Raw genomic sequence first — 23223 nt, forward strand, 5'->3', positions numbered from 1 at the left:
AAAAATGATGAATTTGAATTCCCTTTGATTTTCATCCTATTTCTCTTTCTTTTTCTTTTTTTTTTGGGTGAATAAGAAATAAATAAAACAAGAAAATTTACACGATTACAAGGGGCAAACCCCAGGACCTAACACAACTAAACATGATACCAAAAAAAAAACAAAAAACAAAACAAAAGCCCAACAACCTGTTCACCATCCATATGTTCTAGCAATAGGGAAAGTGAACAGGACATATAAACAACTGTAGCAGCCTAGATGAATTAGGAAAAAAATAAATCGAAACATTGATCCAAGAGGCTACGCCCATGACAAAAGAAGCCCCAGCTACTATAGCACCTACCAAGGTAGATGAACTTAGATTCTGTATCCGCAGGTGCAGGAGCCAAACAAATAAACCCAAAGAAAAGTATAGAATTCCCTACACAACCCATAGGGATAGGAGATAAGACCCAAAGAAAAACCAACCAGTTAACATCTGTGCAAACCGAAACATGGTTGCTCAAAAACCTATTAAATACACAAAGATGCACAAAAGTCCTCCTACACAGCCCGTAGGGATAGGCGAAATACACAATAAAACTATGTAAAATAATACAAAGAAAAACAACTGATTTTCTCTCTCATGTAGCACAGCAAGGCGCTTGAAGCAGCCATCACCACGGTACAAACACACCCTACCAACTGCCTCCTGAACCTGTGCAGCAAGCAGCAATCACCCCTCCACACCATAAAACAAATACACTGGCAGCAGCCTCCTGTAACTGCACTGTAGAAAACACCACACGTCCGCACCATCAAGTAAGCCTATTGAAAATCATAAAGGAGAAGAAATAACAAACACACTGTATAGGACCTCCCCACACTCGGCCCACAGCACAGCATGTCCCTCCACTCCATATATAACATCACATCACTTGGCCCATAACTCACATGATTCCTCAAAAGAACCAGAAAGACAGTATACTTGAAAGCTCCAAAAACCTGCACAAACCATATATAAAATATAATAAAAATTAGAGCAAAACATGTATACTGTCTCTCATCACTCAATCTCCAATGTCTAGATATACTTTGCTTGCTCACAACACTCAACCCTCCATTCGACCACTTCAATTTGGGAGATGATTTAGGATTCATCATAACCTGCAAAAGAACACCCAATTAGTAAACCCCACAAGAGATGCTCACCATCACTCGACCCTCAATGAAGGTAATCTCACACCACTCATTCTCCTGCCATCTGCAATAGCATGGTGCTGCTGCATGATTTTGTAAGGTAGATTCCATTCCTTCAAAAGCCAATTATCACCTGCAGAAATTTTAACATTTTCCATTGAAAGAAGCCTACCCCTAACCATTTGGATAATAGAGTTAGTAACAACCTCTTCAGGCTTAAGGGCCTTACTGAAGATTCTACTATTCCTCTCCATCCAAATGTGGTAGACAGTGCAAAGAAATGACAATTTCAGAATCACCACTTTCAAGGAAGTACCACTGGTGGATCTAACAGCAAAATCAACAGTTTCCAACCAAGGCAAAGTAGGCCAATTAGAATTGCACTTGGCAAGAATACCACCCCAAATCCTAGAAGAAAAAATACAGCTAAAAAAAAGATGGGTATGATTCTCCTCAGGATCTTGACAGAAAGGACAGCAAGGAGTAGGAACAAGACCAAATGCTTGAAGTCTATCACCAGTATTAAGTCTCTCATTTGTGGCCAACCAAGCAATAAAGCTAACCCTAGGGATTGAAGGGGGACCCCAGATAAGTTTGGACCAAGAGACTTGAGGGCCCTTATCCCTCCAACAATCCCAGGCCGACTGGATAGAAAAGTTACCATCAGTAGTCAAACTCCACACTGGAGTATCAGAAGAGCCAGGGGAAGGTAGAAGAGATAAAGGGGTGGAAGAGATCCACTCCTTTATCTCCCAAGAGTTAGAAACAGGCCACTTCCAAGAACTATTAGAGACTATAGAGCTAACCTTGGTGCTATCAGGAAGATTAGTATCATATAAAATTCTAGGCGCAAACCTATGCCACAGCGAACCAAGAGGGTGCCAATTGTCATACCAAAGGAACACATTTTCCCCATTACCAATTTTGAATTAAATGTGAGGATAGATTAAATGCCTGAGTGACAGGATTTTCCTCCAAACCCATGAGGGATCACTAGGAATCTTAACGGACCAAAGCTCCAACCTTTGAGCAAGTAAGACTTAATCCATTGGCAGCACATAGAACAATCCCCACCAGAAAACAAGGACCAAACATGTTTGGCTGTAGCAGCCTTGTTCCAGATTGCCAAGTCCTTAAAGCCAAGGCCACCCTCATTTTTATGTCTGCAAATATATTTCCAAGCAATCTTAGCACTATGTTTTTTCAACTCAACCCCAAACCAAAGAAAAGATCTAAGGATACTCTCAATGTCACCAATGATTTTCTTAGGGAGGATAAAAAGAGAGGACCAATACACTAGCATTGAAAACAGGATAGACTGGATGAGTTGAGCTCTACCAGCATAAGAAAGCAGTTTATTGGTCCAACTTTTAATCCTCATGGTAATTCTCTCAACCAGAATATGGCAATCAGACACTTTAAGCTTGGTAGTGATTAGAGGCACACCAAGGTATTTCACCGGGAGGGAGCCCTCAGTAAAATTGGCAATCTGGAGAATATCCTCTTTAAGCTCTATACAACACCCCGAGAAAAAAATATTACTCTTACTAGGATTAGGGGTAAGGCCCGATAGATCCCTAAACTCCTCAAATCCCTGCATGATAAGAGTAACAGCACCAGGATCCCCTTTGCTGAAGATCATCAAATCATCAGCAAAACAAAGGTTGACAATTTTAGTTTTCTCACACCTCCAGTGGAATTTGAACAAAGGGCTCCTAGATTTCTCAGCCAAAATCCTAGCAAGAATTTCCATAGCCAACACAAAGAGATACGGGGGCATAGGGTCCCCTTGTCTTAATCCCCTAGCCCCTTTAAAATACTCCTGAAGGCTCCCATTAATACAAATTGAGAAAGAAGGGCTCGTGATACAAGCCTTTATCCAGGTAATCATACAAGGAGGGAAAGCCATAGTTTTAAGCATATCAATGATAAAGTCCCATCTCACAGTATCATAGGCCTTCATAATATCCACTTTTATGGCACACTTAGGAGAATGAGAACTCCTATGGTAACCTCTCATAATCTCTTGGGACAGGAAAATGTTGTCCAAGATCCTTCTACCTTGGACAAAAGCAGACTGCACAGAATCAATCAGATCAGGAAGAGCCAATTTAAGTCTATTAGCTATGATCATAGCAATGCATTTGTAGATGGTATTATAACAAGAGATGGGTCTATAGTCACCAACATGAGTAGGATTAGGAACTTTAGGAATAAGAGCTATGATGGTACTATTGACCTCAGAAAGAAGTTTACCCGAGTCAAAGAATGACTTAATGGCTAAGGTGACATCCTTACCAACAATATCCCAAGAGCTTTTAAAGAAACCAGCGGAATACTGTAGACGTCCCCGAACGCCCCGGGAGGGTGAGTCCCGTTCTGTTCATATTCGGGCTCACTACAGTTCAGGACTCTCAAATTGTCACGGTTCTTAATCTGAACCAAAGAGTCCAAATCCGGCAAATTGTTTTGAGAAACAGATTTTTAGAAAAGAAGTGCCAAACATGGACTGCTTTGCTAGATACAGAGTCGCCACCTAAATATTTTTATGAGGGGATTTAGGAAACCCTGACTCGGTGCCAAAGGCCACATGTCCGTCATCACCAAAGTAGCCTCGGCTCGGGAGCTTGGGTACGATTGGGAAAGGTCAGCTATGAGCACCCCCTCTCGCCCGATTCGAAGATCGGCCTCTACTAACCGTGATATCGAGTTTTGAAAACATTATGCGTTCTTATTCCGGTTATTAGCCTAGAATTACTATGTTATGCGCACAACAAACAAGTATAGACCAAATCGCCTAAATTGGAACAAAACATTTCATGTTTGTTTTGAAAATAGTTTGCCACACGCAAGTAGGCTAAAATGCAGATTTTGCCACCCTCAAGTGGGCTTTAGAAAAGATGGTTTTGCCACTATCTAGTGGGCTTAAAACTCACGGTTTTAGTGCATTATTCCAATTTAGGTAATTCAACCTCCACCCACAAGCATTCAAGTAGTTATATCACATAAGCAAGTAGCCTCATGGTAAGCATGCTGTCATGGCAACACTCACACGCATGCAAGGATGCTAAAACATAAATGCTCATCGAGTACTCCAAGCCAAAACAGAAACTAGTTAGTAATCATATGCATGATCCTAGTTCATGTTAAGATGGCTAATGCAACACATGCAAAATGCAACTAAGATAGGCTCGGCTAATCTACAATGACATGTGAGATGCTACAACTAGCACGTATTCAACTTGGAATTGAAATACAATGCAGTTAATATGATGCGCCAAGCCCGGTGCATGCAAGACAAATGTATGGATGCACGCATGCATAGCATAAGGTATGCTAATTTAAATATGCCCTAATACTAACCATCAAAAGCATGTAAGTAAAAGGGAGAAAGAAGTGGGGGTTGGAAGACATGCACACACGCACCCACACTTATTACAAATTCGCCCTCGCTTGGAGGGACCAAAAGAATATACACATTAATTATTACAGACCACTTAATTAATTAACAAATTAACTAAACTATGGAAAGCAGTAAAGGCCTCGGGAAGAGGATCCAATGCACGCGTGCTCAAGTTTGCTCGAAAATCCAACGCCATTCACAAGTTTGCCTCTGTTTTCCCTGCTCTGCTCCTCTGAAAATTGCACAAGTCCCAGGGAGCACTCTATGGACACTGTGGAACACCACCGGCTAAGACAGAACACCACCGGCCATGTCGGGATGGTCATCGACCATTTGTAAAGCCATCGGCCAACAACGGATAGCCGGTCGGCAGTATAGATGGCCGGCCGGCCAAAGCTTCCTGCAGAACCTGTTTTGACAGCAACAGAAGGCAAAACAAGGCATGGCAATGCATTTCAAGCAAATGTATGCACCACCACATCCCTTATCATATTTATGACTCACAGGGGTACAGTGCTCGATTCTCGGACCACCAATCGCGCATTTCAATGCGTGATGGCCCAAGAGATCAAGTATGCATTTTCAATGTAGAATGAAATGCACATAAACAAACAATGAGCTCAACCTCTATCATACTCAATTCAAGAGGCAAAGCATGCATGCCAATGTAATGCAACCTAGGCATGTGAGCTAAGTGTGCAACATGATCATGCAAACAACAAAACCATGTGCAATAGGCACATGAACTAAACAAGTAAGCATGCAAGGCATATAACATCAATGTTAATGACACACATGCAATAACATGAAAGGCATAACACATGTAGATATGCAAAGCAACTCAATACAAGAAGCATGCCAAATGCGATGACACTTAAACATGCAACACGTAAATAGGCTAAGTACCTAAACATACAAACATGTATAGCATGCAACAACATGCCAAAGGGATGGTCTTAAACTAATTTGGACAGCTCTCTACTAGGTCCAAAACAGCGGCCAAATGTCATGGAAATGAGGGCCAAAACACATACAAGCATGCATGCACACAAGGTCCAACACTTAGGCACCAAAGAGCAACTTCGAAGCGCACTTAAAAGAGGATAAACATGGATACATGGCATGCATAGAAAGCTCTGAAATCATGTTATAGAAGGTGCAAAACCAAGTAAACATTTCAAGCTAAGCATGCAACAATGGTCTAAAACTCAAGGCAAGCCAAGGGGGTTTACATGGTAGCTATACAAAGCAAAGCATGGATGACCCGAATGACCCAAAACAGACCTCAAGCACACTAAAACATGCATAAAAGCTTCACAAAGCTAAGCCAAAACAAGTAAGCATAGTGGTCTAAATGCTTGATACATGTTAAGGGAATTTCATGGCATTACAAGACAAGTATGCAAAGCAAGCATGGTGTGTCTAAACCAAGTAAAAACAGTGCTATATCATGGCAAAATAAGCACAAATAACACTTAAGACATGGCCAACATGAACTTAAAAATGGTGCTCACACATGAGGCTAAAATGGCACTTTTTGAAGACAACAAGGAGAGGGGATGGCCCTCTCCTTCTTGGGATCTTAAACCACCATCCTCACCACTAAAATCCCTCAAGATTTCAGTGGTGAGGAGGCCCAAACAAGGTGGTCCCGAAGCTCACCAAAAATAGCACAAAATGGGGCCAAACAAGACCTAGGAGGGGGTAAATGACCCCAAACACAAAAGTGACCTTAATTAAGTATCTTAAACAGAAAAAAACAAAATTTTTTTATGTTATACACAAAGCCCAAATCCACAAGCAAGACAGGCTAAAAGGGTGTGCAAAAACGGGGAATAAAGAGGGAAAAGGGGTTACCTTTGAAGACCAGCAAGAACCAGCAGCCTTTAGACCCAAAAATGCAACCCTCAACCTCTGAAAACAAGCTCCAAGAACCTCCAAGTGATGATGGAAGTGTGTGGCTATGAAGTGGTGTGCAATAGGTCAAGAACAAGACCCTTTTGGACCCTCTAACCCACCCAAATGTAGAGAGAGAGGGAGATATAGAGAGAGAGTGATATATATATCTTATATATCAGATTTTTTCAACCCTCTAAAGGGGAGGAGAGGCCCTCTTTTTATAGAGAAACCAAGGGGGCAAAGCTTCTCTTAGAAGCTTTGAGCAAAAAGGCCAAGCTTCTCTTAGAAGCTTTGAGCAAAAAGGCCAAGCTTCTCTTAGAAGCTTGGAGCAAAAGGGCCAAGCTTCTTGGAGAAGCTAGGGAAAGGGGTCAAGGGGTTCAAGCTTCTTCAAGAAGCTAAAAAAGGGTCAAGCTTCTTGGAGAAGCTAAAAAGGTGAAGCTTCTTAGAGAAGCTAAAAAGGTTCAAGCTTCTTGGAGAAGCTAAAAAAGGGTCAAGCTTCTTGTAGAAGCTAAATAGGGTCAAAAGGTTCAAGCTTCTTGGAGAAGCTAAAAAAAGGGTCAAGCTTCTTGGAGAAGCTAAAAAGGGTCAAAAGGTTCAAGCTTCTTGGAGAAGCTAAAAAAAGGATCAAAAGGGTCAAGCTCCCTCAAGAAAAGGTCTCGGCCAGGAAAAGTGGCCGATTGATCAAAAACAGTGGCCGGCCGACCAAACACAATGCCGACCGACCATCAATAGTGCCGATCGGCCATCACCAATGGCCGGTGGCAAGGAAACAAGGCTGGTGGCCTCAAGCCATGGCCGGTGAGGTGTGGGGGTGGCCTACAAGCTATTTCCCACCCTCAGAAGCAAAACAATAAGTGTTTGATGTAAAACCAAACACAAAACAAACAAGTCGAGAGGTCTTGAGGCAAGGCGCGTAGCCGAAACCTCCGAGAACTCAAGACGAACACGAACAGGGATGATCATCGAGTGTTCAAACGATGACGTCCAAGTCTTGAGGACGGTCAAAAATGGGGTGTCTACAGTTGCCCCTCTTTGACAGAACTCGAAAGTCATAAAAATGACGGGAGTTAGTGTCAAAGCCCAGAGACGACCCATTTCTGACAAGGCCGAAGACTCTGACAAAAGCGCTACAAATAAAGGTATGCACCCGAGGGCAGGGGCAAAATGCAAGACAATGCACAAAGTCGAGCATAACTCATGATCATGCAAAGAAACATAGGGACCTATCCCAGTGTTTCGGAAAGGTATAAGCATTGGAACGTATTCTAAATGCTCTTAACCAAAGAGAGAGGAACATAGGGACGCATCCCTATGTTCCGGAAGAGCGGAAGAAACATAGGGATGTATCCTAGTGTTTCGAAAAAGTGAAAGAAACATAGGGACGTATCCCGGTGTTTCGGAAGGAAAGAGAAACATAGGGACGTATCCCGGAGTTTCGGAAGGAATGAGAAACATAGGGACGTATCCCGGAGTTTCGGAAGGAAAGAGAAACATAGGGACGTATCCCGGAGTTTCGAAAAGAAAGAAAAGCATAGGGACATATCCCAGTGTTCCAAAGTGGTTCAAGCACCAGAACGTATTCCAAATGCTCTTAACCAAAGAGGGAGAAACATAGGGACATATCCCGGTGTTTCGGAATGGTGTGAGCATTGGAACGTATTCCAAACGCTTTTAACCGAAGAGAGAGAAACATAGGGACGTATCCGGGTGTTCCGGAAAAGAAGAAGAAACATAGGGACGTATCCCGGTGTTTCGGAAAAAGAAGGAGAAACATAGGGACGTATCCCGATGTTTCGGAAAGAAGAGAGAAACATAGGGACGTATCCCGGTGTCTCGGAAAGAAGAGAGAAACATAGGGACGTATCCCGGTGTCTCGGAAAGAAGAGAGAAACATAGGGACGTATCCCGGAGTTTCGGAAGGAATAGAGAAACATAGGGACGTATCCCGGTGTCTCGGAAAGAAGAGAGAAACATAGGGACGTATCCCAGAGTTTCGGAAGGAATGAGAAACATAGGGACGTATCCCGGTGTTTCCGAATAGGAAGGAGAAATATAGGGACGTATCCCGGTGTTTCGGAAAGAAGAGAGAAACATAAGGATGTATCCCAGTGTTTCGGAAAGAAGAGAGAAACATAGGGACGTATCCCGGTGTTTCTGAATAGGAAGGAGAAACATAGGGACGTATCCCGGTGTTTCGGAAAGAAGAGAGAAACATAGGGACGTATCCCAGTGTTTCGGAATGAAGGAGAAACATAGGGACGTATCCCGGTGTTTCGAATGGAGAGAAACGTAGGGACGTATCCCGGTGTTTCGGAAAGGTATAGAAGCATAGGGACGTATCCCGGTGTTTCGGAAAGAATGAGAAACATAGGGACGTACCCCGGTGTTTCGGAGAGAGAGAAACGTAGGGACGTATCCCAGTGTTTCGCAAGGAATGAGAAACATAGGGACGTATCCTGGTGTTTCGAATGGAGAGAAATGTAGGGACGTAGCCCAGTGTTTCGCAAGGAATGAGAAACATAGGGACGTATCCTGGTGTTTCGGAAAGAAGGAGAAACATAGGGACGTATCTCGGTGTTTCAAAGAGAGAGAAACGTAGGGACGTATCCCGGTGTTCCGCAAGCAATGAGAAACATGGGGGCGTATCCCGGTGTTTCGAATTGAAGGAGAAACATAGGGACGTATCCCAGTGTTTCAGAACAAGGAGAAGAAACATAGGGACGTATCCTGGTGTTTCAGAACAAGGAGAAGAAACATAGGGACGTATCCCGGTGTTTCCGAACAAGGGGAAGAAACATAGGGACGTATCCCGGTGTTTCAGAATGAGAAGGGGAAACATAAGGACGTATCCCCGTGTTTCCGAATAAGAGAGAGTGCATAACAATGCAAGCGAAATGGGTGCATAACAATGCAAGTAAAGAGTGTTCATGATAATGCAATACAGGTGCACAAGGCCGTGCGAGTGAGGTGCACAAGAGAAGTGCGATAAAATGCATTTTCTATGCAAGTGTGGGGGCATTTTCTATGCAACAAACAGGAGCATATTCTATGCAATATTGAAAGCAAGCATATTCTATGCATGAATCATAATGATGCGCGGCACACATGTAACAGAAGTGTATATAAAAGTGCACATTCTATGCAATGGAAGGGCATCAAACATGTACTCTGGTGCCTCCAATTTACCTTTCGGAGGACTTGGCAATACGCTCAACTCAAAAGGGGATACCCTGTTTATATTGGGGAGGATAACATCTGCATATAAAACCCTCGGTTGCTGCTTGGACTGCCATTTTGACTTGAAGCAGGCTTACACTTGGGGTCGAGATACACTCATACTCCAGAGAAATGGTGAGGCCTGAGAAGGTGCACCTGGAGTGCAGTCTCGGAATTTGTCGGAGTTGAAACAGACTAAGATGCTCCAAATTTTCCCTCTTTTCTTTTGCTTTGTAGTCTGGAACCTATATGGCTTCAGATAGGTCCTTGTTCTACTGTTCTCCCATGACTTGGGTTGAACCTTGTGGTTTATGAAAGAAAGAATCTTGTTTTGCATAAATGTGCAGAATGGCACAGCACTCTGAGCACAAAATGATTTTTTGAAAATGAGAAAAGGGTTCTCAACCGGGTATTGAGCCTACAACTGAACACAGCATACTATGACTCAACAAAAGGTACACGACCTAAACACATCGAGTAACGCTCAAAAAAGACTCAAAACAAAAGTTGAGGTAAACAAAACAAAAGACACGACACACAGACGTGTTACAAAGACAAGAGACCTTCTCAGTTCGCAAGGAGCCAGTTTCTCCGGGTAGTGTTTGCCACCCTTTTCTCATTTGTGATTCTCACATCACTCTACCACTCAATCTCTGTTTTTCTGAAAAAGCCATTTTCTCACTTTTTCTCTCAGCTCACATTTCTCTATTCTTCAATCTCTCATTTTTTTCATCCCTCCCGTGGGTGGTTGATGGATAAGCTGGAAATTGTGGGCTCTTGCCCTTGGTATTCTACCAGATTCTCAATCTTGTTCACAACAGTGAGTTTCTCCCACAGAGGGGTTGCGCTACAATTGGGTGTGTAGCAAATCTGCAGCTGACATCGGTTGACAATGCTCTTCTGGGGAGTTTGGACGTGATCAGATCTGCCCAGATGAGGGAATGGGATATCTTGTCCCATTCCGGTTTGTGCTTCGCACTTGGCTTGATACCTCGTTGCTTGGAGGATGAGAGAACTTTCAGCTCTTTTGTGGTCAGCTTCAGTGGTGTCCATTTCTGGCGAATATGGTGCCCCTTTCGGCAAGTAGAGTGCCCTTTCTGGCAAGTATGTTGACAACGGAAGAAAGACAGAACACCTGACTCAACTATGCCCCTATTTCATCATTTTGACCATTTTTTGTTTTTGCTTTCTGCTAAAACAATTTTGACCGATATGAAAGTTAGATTAACATACTTGTTCGATTTTTGATTTGAAATCATGCAAGTCAGGCTATGAGTACTGAAAATTTTCCTTTTTCAGGTCCAAGAAATGGTCCAGTTTTTTGGAAAAATGGAATAATTTTCGAGAGAATAGTCAACCTCAGTAAAAATTCTCTAAAACTATTTTTTTGCAAATGGTCAATGCTCAACGAGCACGGAACCTACTCTTGAGATGCGCAACTTTCGATCCGAAGGAAAATTACCCATTACTTGAAAACAGCTGCACGGCAACAGAAAGTTGCCCCTTGTTTGAAAGGCACCACGGCACACTGTATGGCAACGGAAAGTTGCCCCTTGTTTGGATAGCATCGCAGCGCAGCGCATTGTAATCAGTCCTTAGAGTGACGATGACAACCGAACTCTCGGATACAGAGAAGGCAAAGGTGATCAAAACCATTGCATGGACATAATCGAATTGGAGTGTTTTACGGCTGGACTTCAGAATGAAGTTGCCTACGTATCCCAAAGATGGGAATCAAGCCTCATGTAGTTCAGGGTTAAGGTACACTCGGGTATTAACCTCTCCTTTTGCGCTCTAACTTTTGCCAAGGCCGCCCTTTCTGGGTTTTCAACCTTGTGAGCTTTGTTGTTCTTTTCTTTTCAGTTCTTTTCATTTCTTTTCTTCTTTTTTCTTTTTCATCTTTTCTTTTCATTTTCTTTATTTTCATTTTTTTTTGTTTGTTGTTTGTTTTTTTTGTTCTTTTCTTCATTCTTTTTCTTGCTCTGACTTTTGCCTGGGTCGCCCTTCCGGGTTTTCGGCCCAGTGAGCCTCTCAAGAGTAAAAGTGTAGCTTTGTCCACGTCAAATGGTTTTGAGATCCCGAAGTCATCTGAATCCAGGAGAATGGCTATTGTTCGCTGACAATGCAGGAGTCCATCCAATGGGGGGCTGAATTTGCCCCTAGTGTTGTGGATCGGAACTCAGTTTTTCTTCAGCAATACTTTCTTCTTTCCTCCTTCTGGGATTTGGCATTCTTGCCGACCTTCTTGGATTTGTTGAATGATCCATCTTCGGCTCTTCGAGCACATTTGAAATTCTTTGCCCTAGTTCCAGGGGTGCTTCTGATCTAGCTTTGCAAGCTTCTTTTGATGACATTTGATCTTCTAGATCTGACTTTTCTTGCCCGTTGATTCACGGGCTGCTTCGAATCTGGCCACACAGGCCTCACATTGTAGTTGACCTTTGAACTTTCTAAATTTAAGTCCAAGGTTTGAAAATTAGGGGTCGAGTCTTGAGGCTGAGAGCGATCCTAGGCTGCACAATCTCAAGAGCGATTCCACACAAGTCTTCGCAGGACCGCGCAAAACATTTTTTTTGAAATCTTTTAAGAAAATGACAAATCGCTCGCGTTGAAGACAATGTAGGACCAATCTGGATCAAGCCAGGATCCTTCCAGTACTCACACTAACAAGCATGATCTCAATCATTAAGGGCTTAGCATGCCTCTCTTTCTCTCAATTGATCAAATTTTGCAAAACCCGAGGAATTCCTTCCTCTTCATTTTTATCACAATGTTTCGAAAATTTTTTTGGAAAACTTAGGTCGATGCAATGAATTCAAGGCACAGAAAAGACACAGCTTCTAGTCAAATACTGTCATCTCATTTAGAATTTCCGGCACCACTGGCACACGGTAGAAGCAAACACAAGAGTGTGAGAATTACTGTTTATTTATTCAGATCTGTTGGCGTAACTGGCTCCAAGGCAGAAACAGACTCAAAAGAAAGCAAAAAAAAAAAAAACAAACACAAAACAAGCAAGTGATGTCTGAGATAACACTCCCGAAATCACCCGACTCTAACAAAACAGGACTGACTCAATACAACAAGACAAACCCGGCTGACTCAGCATGAAAAGACTGACTCAATACAGAATGACAAGACTGACCCAATACCCAAGTCAGAAAGTACAAACTAACATTCGTAAATACTCAAAACAATGCGTGCCAAACGCCACATCTTGGAATAAACTGAACGCCGCCCGCAGGTGGTTCATCCCTCGATCACATCACATTATCCCCCACAAGTTCACTGATCAAGTGCCGATAGACTTTGCAGGACCTAGTGCGGGGATGACCCTCTTGTCAATCAAATTTTGTATCTCGTGACGGAGACGGACGTAACTGTCGGTGTTATGACCGGTCTGTTGATGAAAAGCACAGTACTTAGTCAGGTCATGCTTTGAAGGGAGAGGATCGGGTAGAGGCCGTTGCTCCAACGGTTTCAGATATCTTTTCCTGAGTAGGACCCCTAGGGCTTTAGACAAAGGCATATAGAGTGGGGTGAAAGCCCTCTTGCCTCGGGGTAGATAGTCTGAAGTTCGGGGGTTTGAAGTGGATGTACCAACAAAGGGGGTGGCTACTCTTGGTGTGGTCGTAGTGACCATGCCCACTTCAGAAGATCTTGCAGCTGCATCACCGCTAGTGGTCGCACTTGAATTGCGGGAAAACGCCCTCCTAGGCTATTCCTTTTCTCGGTCAATAAGGCCCTGTTTCATAGCGTCCTCGATCTGTACTCCCATCTCATGCAAATCTGAAAAGGTCGGGAAGGGGAGCACGATCATTTTCTGCATTAGTTTGGGCTGGAGGTTGCGCACAACCATCCGTATTTGATCCTTATCCGTTGGCCTAATGGTCATCATTGAGGCCTTGGCCCTCTAGCGAGCCACGAATTCCGAGAAGCTCTCATTTGGATCTTGGCGGGTGACTTCAAGATCGCGAGTTGTGACCTCAATCTGTGCGTTGTAGGAGTATTGATCACTGAAGGCCTCAGCCATCTCTTCCCAATTCTGTTTCACAGAGTTCTCTAATTTTGCATACCAGATTGCGGCTATCCCAGACAGGGTCTGGCCAAACAATGATAGCTTCTGTAATCTGGTGAGGCCCATCGGCCTTGGTATGTTTGAAAACAGCCGCAAGTGCACCATGGGATCCCCGGACCCATCGAAACGGTCAATATGTGGCATCTTGAATCTGTCCGGCAGCGTCACAGCCGAGTCTGTATACCCATCATCAATGTCAGGAATGGAGTGGGCCCCTTGAGACTTCTTGAACAATTTCTCAAGCTTGCTCATTTTCAATGCTGTGGGGTCTGTCTCGATATCAAAGGGGGGGTCTGGTAGGTTGGTGGGTGTTTTAGGTAGCTGGGGTAGAACCGGGGGCGGAGCTGGCCCTGTCGGAATGTCCGTATCTTCCTGGACATTAGTTGTCTCCCCGAGTGTTGGAACTCTTGGTGGGGGAGGAGCCTGGTGTGGAGTAGATACTCCAGTTTGCTGCTCTAACTTGGCAATTGTCTCTGCCTGTTGGGTTATGACCACAACCTGTTGCTTGGCGAATTCTGCTTGACGGACAGCGTCTTGCTGCATGGCTTTCATACTATCCTGGAGTTGGCGCACCATCTCTTCCAGACCCGACATACTGCCCTGATCTAACTGATCTATCGGTATATCTGTCTTTATGGTAAAAGCAGATATCTCAACCCAACCGCACACAGGTGAGATGGATAATGACTGCTAATCCGAAGACTGTTGAACTGATGATCTGTGCTTGACTGGCCTTTTTACCCTGCCTCTGGCAAAGGAGCACTGATTGCTCTTCAACTGAATCTCTGACCTGACAAAGTCTATTAGCACATGTTCGATGAACCTCGGGGGATATCGGAGCCTTTTGAAGTTATGGTTCCAGGACTACCTAGCAAAAGAGAAAACAGGCAGCACCTCAACCTGATTTCACCAAAACAGATATGAGCATACTATGATGACAGTGCCCTCTACTGAATTCTGTCCCAAAATTCTGCCTGTAAATTGATACCCTCAGGTAAAACTAATTCCCCAAATATTGATCCTGATGCCCATAGGCCTGATACTCAAACTTGCAAACTAATACATGCATTCCCTGTAGAGACGCACTCTAAAAGCACATAACAAGCAAGTGAGAGCCAAAACACCCCTATGTTGGGGTAGGGTTTCCCTGTCCTATTTTGTCAGGAGCTAGGGTTTCACGACGCACGCAGCGATTTTCAAACAACCTAACATCGGGTAAGCAACCTGTCCTAGTTTGGAATAGTCACTATGGATTTCGATATGCACTAGGACGAATGGTCGAAAAGGGTGCCCCAGTAAAACCGGGGTTTGCGTTCCCATACTGTCAGAGCCCACAACCGGTCAGCCTTATGGCATGCTTTGACAAAGTCAAGCTTCCAGCAAACCGTTCAGGAATGGTAGATGGCAAACACGGTGTCCTAGGCGCACCAATGCACATGCAATGCAAAGAGACACATAAATGAAATCAAAACAGGATATCATGAATTCGAGTCAAGCTCTCAAAAATCCCCAGCAGAGTCGCCAGAAACTGTAGACGTCCCCGAACACCCCGGGAGGGTGAGTCCCGTTCTGTTCATATTTGGGCTCACTACAGTTCAGGACTCTCAAATTGTCACGGTTCTTAATCTGAACCAAAGAGTCCAAATCCGGCAAATTGTTTTGAGAAATAGATTTTTAGAAAAGAAGTGCCAAACATGGACTGCTTTGCTACAGAGTCGCCACCTAAATATTTTTATGGGGGGATTTAGGAAACCCTGACTCGGTGCCAATGGCCACGTGTCCGTCATCACCAAAGTAGCCTCGGTTCGGGAGCTTGGGTACGATTGGGGAAGGTCAGCTATGAGCACCCCCTCTAGCCCGATCCGAAGATCGGCCTCTACTAACCGTGATATCGAGTTTTGTAAACATTATGCGTTCTTATTCCGGTTATTAGCCTAGAATTACTATGTTATGCGCACAACAAACAAGTATAGACCAAATCGCTTAAATTGGAACAAAACCTTTCATGTTTGTTTTGAAAATAGTTTGCTACACGCAAGTAGACTAAAATGCAGATTTTGCCACCCTCAAGTGGGCTTTAGAAAAGATGGTTTTGCCACTATCTAGTGGGCTTAAAACTCACAGTTTTAGTGCATTATTCCAATTTAGGTAATTCAACCTCCACCCACAGGCATTCAAGCAGTTATTTCACATAAGCAAGTAGCCTCATGGTAAGCATGCTGTCATGGCAACACTCGCACGCATGCAAGGATGCTAAAACATAAATGCTCATCGAGTACTCCAAGCCAAAACAGAAACTAGTTAGTAATCATATGCATGATCCTAGTTCATGTTAAGATGGCTAATGCAACACATGCAAAATGCAACTAAGATAGGCTCGGCTAATCTACAATGACATGTGAGATGCTACAACTAGCACATATTCAACTTGGAATTGAAATATAATGCAGTTAGTATGATGCGCCGAGCCCGGTGCATGCAAGACAAATGTATAGATGCACGCATGCATAGCATAAGGTATTCTAATTTAAATATGGCCTAATACTAACCATCAAAAGCATGTAAGTAAAAGGGAGAAAGAAGTGGGGGTTGGAAGACATGCACACATGCACCCACACTTATTACAAATTTGCCCTCGCTCTGAGGGACCAAAAGAATATACACATTAATTATTACAGACCACTTAATTAATTAACAAATTAACTAAACTATGGAAAGCAGTAAAGGCCTCGGGAAGAGGATCCAATGCGCGCGTGCTCGGGTTTGCTCGGAAATCCAACGCCATGCACAAGTTTGCCTCTGTTTTCCCTGCTCTGCTCCTCTGAAAATTGCACAAGTCCCAGGGAGCACTCTATGGACACTGTGGAACACCACCGGCTAAGACAGAACACCACCGCCCATGTCGGGATGGTCATCGACCATTTGTAAAGCCATCGGCCAACAACGGATAGCCGGTCGGCAGTATAGATGGCCGGCCGGCCAAAGCTTCCTGCAGAACCTGTTTTGACAGCAGCAGAAGGCAAAACAAGGCATGGCAATGCATTTCAAGCAAATGTTTGCACCACCACATCCCTTATCATATGTATGACTCAAAGGGATACGGTGCTCGATTCTCGGACCACCAATCGCGCATTTCAATGCGTGATGGCCCAAGAGATCAAGTATGCATTTTCAATGTAGAATGAAATGCACATAAACAAACAATGAGCTCAACCTCTATCATACTCAATTCAAGAGGCAAAGCATGCATGCCAATGTAATGCAACCTAGGCATGTGAGCTAAGTGTGCAACATGATCATGCAAACAACAAGGCATAACACATGTAATGACACACATGCAATAACATGAAAGGCATAACACATGTAAATATGCAAAGCAACTCAATACAAGAAGCATGCCAAATGCGATGACACTTAAACATGCAACACGTAAATAGGCTAAGTACCTAAACATACAAACATGTATTGCATGCAACAACATGCCAAAGGGATGGTCTTAAACTAATTTGTATAGCTCTCTACTAGGTCCAAAACAGCAGCCAAATGTCATGGAAATGAGGGCCAAAACACATACAAGCATGCATGCACACAAGGTCCAACACTTAGGCACCAAAGAGCAACTTCGAAGCGCACTTAAAAGAGGATAAACATGGATACATGGCATGCATATAAAACTCTGAAATCATGTTATAGAAGGTGCAAAACCAAGTAAACATTTCAAGCTAAGCATGCAATAATGGTCTAAAACTCAAGGCAAGCCAAGGGGGGTTACATGGTAGCTATACAAAGCAAAGCATGGATGACCCGAATGACCCAAAACAAACCTCAAGCACACTAAAGCATGCATAAAATCTTCACAAAGCTAAGCCAAAACAAGTAAGCATAGTGGTCTAAATGCTAGATACATGGTAAGGCAATTTCATGGCATTACAAGACAAGTATGCAAAGCAAGCATGGTGTGTCTAAACCAAGTAAAAACAGTGCTATATCATGGCAAAATAAGCACAAATAACACTTAAGACATGGCCAACATGAACTTAAAAATGGTGCTCATACATGAGGCTAAAATGGCACTTTTTGAAGACAACAAGGAGAGGGGATGGCCCTCTCCTTCTTGGGATCTTAAACCACCATCCTCACCACTAAAATCCCTCAAGATTTCTGTGGTGAGGAGGCCCAAACAAGGTGGTCCCGAAGCTCACCAAAAATAGCACAAAATGGGGCCAAACAAGGCCTAAGAGGGGGTAAACGACCCCAAACACAAAAGTGACCTTAATGAAGTATCTTAAACAGAAAAAAAAGAACTTTTTTATATTATACACAAAGCCCAAATCCGCAAGCAAGATAGGCTAAAAGGGTGTGCAAAAACGGAGAATAAAGAGGGAAAAGGGGTTACCTTTGAAGACCAACAAGAACCAGCAGCCTTTAGACCCAAAAATGCAACCCTCAACCTCTGAAAACAAGCTCCAAGAACCTCCAAGTGATGATGGAAGTGTGTGGCTATGAAGTGGTGTGCAATAGGTCAAGAACAAGACCCTTTTGGATCCTCTAACCCACCCAAATGTAGAGAGAGAGGGAGATATAGAGAGAGAGTGATATATATATATCTTATATATCAGATTTTTTCAACCCTCTAAAGGGGAGGAGAGGCCCTCTTTTTATAGAGAAATCAAGGGGGAAAAACTTCTCTTAGAAGCTTGGAGCAAAAGGGCCAAGCTTCTTAGGCAAAGGGGTCAAGGGGTTCAAGTTTCTTTAAGAAGCTAAAAAAGGGTCAAGCTTCTTGGAGAAGCTAAAAAGGTTCAAGCTTCTTGAAGAAGCTAAAAAAGGGTCAAGCTTCTTGGAGAAGCTAAAAAGGGTGAAAAGGTTCAAGCTTCTTGGAGAAGCTAAAACAAGGATCAAAAGGGTCAAGCTCCCTCAAGAAAAGGTCTCGGCCAGGAAAAGTGGCCGATTGATCAAAAACAGTGGCCGGCCGACCAAACACAATGCCGACCGACCATCAATAGTGCCGACCGGCCATCACCAATGGCCGGTGGCAAGGAAACAAGGCCGGTGCCCTCAAGCCATGGCCGGTGAGGTGTGGGGATGGCCTACACGCTATTTCCCACCCTCAGAAGCAAAACAATAAGTGTTTGATGTAAAACCAAACACAAAACAAACAAGTCGAGAGGTCTTGAGGCAAGGCGCGTAGCCAAAACCTCCGAGAACTCAAGACGAACACGAACAGGGTGATCATCGAGTGTTCAAACGATGACGTCCAAGTCTTGAGGACGGTCAAAAATGGGGTGTCTACAAATACCCATCCGGACCAGGGGCTTTATTGGCCTTTAAAGACCAAAAAACCTCCTTGATTTCAGTTCAGAAACAGGCTTGGACATCGAAACAGATTGAGAGAGAGAGACTTTTTTATGCACCAAAGATTGAATCCTCTCAAAACCCTTATATTGATCCATGGAGGGGGTACCAAATAAATTGGTATAAAAATTGATAAAAGAGGTGTGGACATCAGTACTATTGGTAGACCTAGTACCATCACCCATGTCAACACTAAAGATTTTCCCTCTATTGATATTACTCTTCACAGACCTAAAAAAGAATTTGCTATTCCTATCCCCAAGGCCAAGCCACTGCACTCTGGATTTTTGAAGAGCAAGGCTCTCTTCTAATTTACTAAGCTTAATGTACTTGTTCAAATCCTCTCTCTCCTGAGATTGCAAACCACTGTTCACAAGATCTTTGTCAAGTTTATATTGAATAAGATCCAGAGTGCAATTTGGACACGAGTAGACGAGTAGAAATGTCACTAAAATCCTTCTTATTCAAAAGCTTAAGGCTAACTTTAAGCTTCCTAAGTTTTTGACAGACCCTGAACATAGGAACACCCTGAATGTACTGCCCCCAAGTGTTAGAAACAATACTTAGAAAATCTGGATGTTGAGACCAGAAATCAAAGTATTTGAATGGTTTCTTGAAAGAGCACTTGGTGGCACTGATATTGACCACAGCAGGGGAGTGATCAGAAATACCAGAAGGGAGAAATTGGGCAGTAGCCTTAGGAAATTTGTCCAGCCAAGCCTCATTAACCAGGACTCTATCAATTTTAGTAGTTATATATGCCCCCTCACTCCTATTGTTAGCCCAGGTGAATTGGCAGCCACCATAAGATAAATCGGCCAACTCAGAAGCATTCACATAAGTATTAAATTCCTCATTTTCATTAGTCCAATTAGGAGTCCCCCCAATTTTTTCCTGCTAGTATCTAATAGCATTAAAATCACCCAGAAAAACACAAGGAACTTTGGATTTAACATGGGAGATATCAAGCATAGATTCAAAAAAAACCTTTCTCAATGTGTGCTTATTTTCAGTATAAACAAAAGTTGCATAAAATATTTCATTGGAAGCCAATTCAACAATTTTACACAAAATATGCTGAGTAGACATAGAAAGCATTTGAACATCACAAAAAACATTGTTCCAGCACACCCAGACTCTACCAGTTTCAGTTGGTTGTGAATTAGAGAGCATAGGCCATTGATCAAAACATTTACCACAGATACTACTCTCATTTGACTGTTTTATTTTGGTTTCCAAAACCCCCACGACATGAATATTTTCTTTAAGCACAAACTTTTTAACTTCTTTTTGTTTAGAAGGATCATTCAATCCTCTAACATTCCATGAAGCAATTTTTACATTCATAGGGACATAAAAAGAGATAGTGACAAAACCCACAACCAACTGAAACTGTGTTACCTCTTTTTCTGCCTCTGGCTGCTACTACCTTTGCCAGAGGGCTTGTTCATCACCTGCTGGGATGGAGTAGCAGAGCTAGAGAGCAACTTTTCAGCCTTAGTTTCTTTAACCACATTGTTTAGCATTTCAGCAGCATTTGGAACCACCAGCTTTGCAATCTCGAACACCCTCTTTTGGAACCTACCCACATCACTACTTTCAGAGCTCTGCTCTTCCCTGGATGAGCTCTTGTCAGCAGAAGTCTCATGAGTGTCAAAGGATTGATCAGGTGAGTCCACCACAGTAGTAGCAGGTTCAGAAACTGGAGCTAGGACTGGAATTTCAACTACTACAGAAACTGGAACTGGGATAGGATGTTCCACTACTTCTGGGATAGTTTCCAACTCAGGTTCACCCACCTTCCTCTTCCCCTTAGCTTGAACAGTGGTCCAATCTTCTTCCTGAACATGGACATTTTCCTCAGATGTCTTCTGCAGGGAAATCAGCTTGGCCACCTGTTGAGACACACACTTTTGAGTGCTATGTCCAAATATTTGACAATGTTGACACCTTGATGGCAGCCCCTGATATTCGACTCTGATTAGAACAACATCATCATCATGCCTAATTTGGAACTAAGTGGGCAGTTTTGAGGTGGCCTTAATTTTCACACAGACTCTAGCAAACGCCACCCTACTACCCCGAGCCATAAGCTGGTCCATGAAAAAGGGATGTCCAATTGCACTGGCAATCCTACTCAAACCATCAGGATCCCAATATTCCAAAGGGATGTTAAAAAACTTCACCCAGACAGGAATTTTTGTTGATTTATCTGTAGATAGCTTCATCATCCTTTTCCATTGTTTCAGAATAAGGAGATAGCCACCTATATACCATGGGCCTCCTTCAAGGACTTCTCTGCAACTATCAGGGGTATCAAAAATAAAGAACATGAACCCATCCCCATTAGTGAGAACCTCCTTGAGGCCCTGAGTTTTCCACATCCCAAAAGCACTGTTACGCAAATAGTTGCATCCCACTCCCTTATCAACAAAGTAACCCACAAGGCAAGAGTCCCATTTCTCTAGTGGGTCAGTCCTCGGAGGCATATTTACGACAACAATATCCTCAAAAGTAGTAGGAGGGATATACCTGAGTTTGATGTTTGAACGGGTTGATGCAACAGTAATATTTGCCCATGAGCGACGTTCTTGGCCCACCTGCTCGTTAGATCTCCTACCACCTGCATCACTGCGACCTCCTCTCCCTCCACGATAACTTCCACCCCCCCTGACGCCTCCTCTTTGGGAGGATAAAGAATCCCTAATTGGCATTTGTATGTCGAAAACAAAAGCCATTTCTGGATCTGCAAATTCGACGATATTCTTGTGTTCCCCTCTATTACGCGGTAAAACTACACTATCTGGTAGATTTAGGAAGCTATTCTACTCTTTCTCCACGATATCAGACCAACTCGTGCTGATAGCATTATCAATCGGCGTCGAAGGCGCGAACTCGTATTTGGAAACATCGGATCTTTCAGTTTCTCCGAGTTTGGCACAAGAGCCTTGCCCACATCGTTCTTTGGAACGATTGATGACTCTAAACCAACACCCTCTGCTACCGAATCAACCTCAAGTCCCAGGCGATCTGCCTCAATAACGGCAACTTGCGATTGAATCTCCACACCGGAAGCATCCGCTATCTGAATCCCCACACTTCGATTAACCTCCATACGGGAGGGGTTAACCATTGGACTTCCTCCACTGCTAATCGCGGCTGAAAGACCCTCGCCACTAGGTTTTGTAACTTCTGCTTCAGAAGCCATCGAACTCTCACACAAAATCGCAAAACTATTTTTGGTGAACCCTAAGTCTCCAACGACGAGATCTAATGACTTTACTTCCTCACCCTTAGCATTCACCTTCTCAATACGCTCATTAATGGTAGCATTAACTCCAGACATCGGCAATCAATGAGATATTGAACCCCAGAAAACATAAGTTTTCTAGAGAGATGTCAGAGCTTCTCTCACTAACCCATTCCAAAGCTCAATTAATCACGTTTGCTATTTCGATTTCTTTTCTCGAACTTTCTTTTCTAGCTCTCATGAAGAATGTTTCACGATAACCTTCTCCGTCCTTGTCCATCCTTCTCTATTTTGTTCTATGAAGTAATTAGCTTAGGCCACTAAATGATTCATTAGCTTAAGTGGGAAGTTTAACTCAAATTACCCTTGCTCAGCGTTTAGGAAAAATAATTTTCTCAGTAACTGTAGCTTAACGATATTAGTTTAACATAAGCACCTCATTTAAGGTTTTCTAACTTACATAAGTGTTCAAATCTCAGGCACAAAAGGATGAATTTGAATTCCCTTTGATTTCCTTCCTATTTCTCCTTCTTTTCTCTAACTTTCTCTTCAAGATCACAAGAAGAAAGTTTCTCTCTAGCTTTCTCTGTCCTTCAACATCTTTCTCTATTTAATATAACCACATCATTTAAGGTTTTCTAAATCACCAAAGTGTTCAATTCTCAAGTCCAAAAGGATGAATTTGAATTCCTTTTGATTTCCTTCCTATTTCTCTTTCTTTTCTCTAACTTTCTCTTCTAGCTCTCATGAAGAATGTTTCTATCTAACCTTCTTCGTCCATGTCCGTACTTCTCTATTTTGTTCTAGGAACTAACTAGATTAGGTCAGCAACTGATTCATTAGCTT

At 43.1% G+C, this 23223-nt stretch overlaps 1 protein-coding gene across 1 annotated transcript; it reads right to left on the bottom strand.

Moving 5' to 3' along the window:
* Positions 1–421: 421 nt before the first annotated feature.
* LOC114284679 (uncharacterized) lies at positions 422–21865 on the bottom strand. The gene is made up of 11 exons (XM_082912353.1): positions 21185–21865; positions 20529–21022; positions 20115–20442; positions 19638–20021; positions 19187–19477; positions 2160–3472; positions 1224–2034; positions 1087–1146; positions 934–984; positions 599–697; positions 422–478 (listed from the first exon to the last, which is right to left on the bottom strand). Exons 1-11 carry the CDS (start codon positions 21863–21865, stop codon positions 422–424), a joined length of 4569 nt encoding a protein of 1522 aa, XP_082768479.1.
* Positions 21866–23223: the final 1358 nt, after the last annotated feature.

This window comes from Camellia sinensis, unplaced genomic scaffold (genome assembly GCF_055761805.1).
Source record: "Camellia sinensis isolate YWXY unplaced genomic scaffold, ASM5576180v1 Unanchor3, whole genome shotgun sequence".
Lineage (NCBI taxonomy): Eukaryota > Viridiplantae > Streptophyta > Magnoliopsida > Ericales > Theaceae > Camellia > Camellia sinensis.

Bases quoted from the DNA above. Each gene is read 5' to 3' on its own strand.
- LOC114284679 (XM_082912353.1), bottom strand. From the start codon at position 21,865: ATGGCTTTTGTTTTCGACATACAAATGCCAATTAGGGATTCTTTATCC. The intron at 21,023-21,184 runs GTCTGTGTGAAA...GTGTCTCAACAG, and splicing joins GTAGGGTGGCGTTTGCTAGA to GTGGCCAAGCTGATTTCCCT. The intron at 2,035-2,159 runs GTTTGGAGGAAA...GCTGTGGCATAG, and splicing joins TTCCTAGTGATCCCTCATGG to GTTTGCGCCTAGAATTTTAT.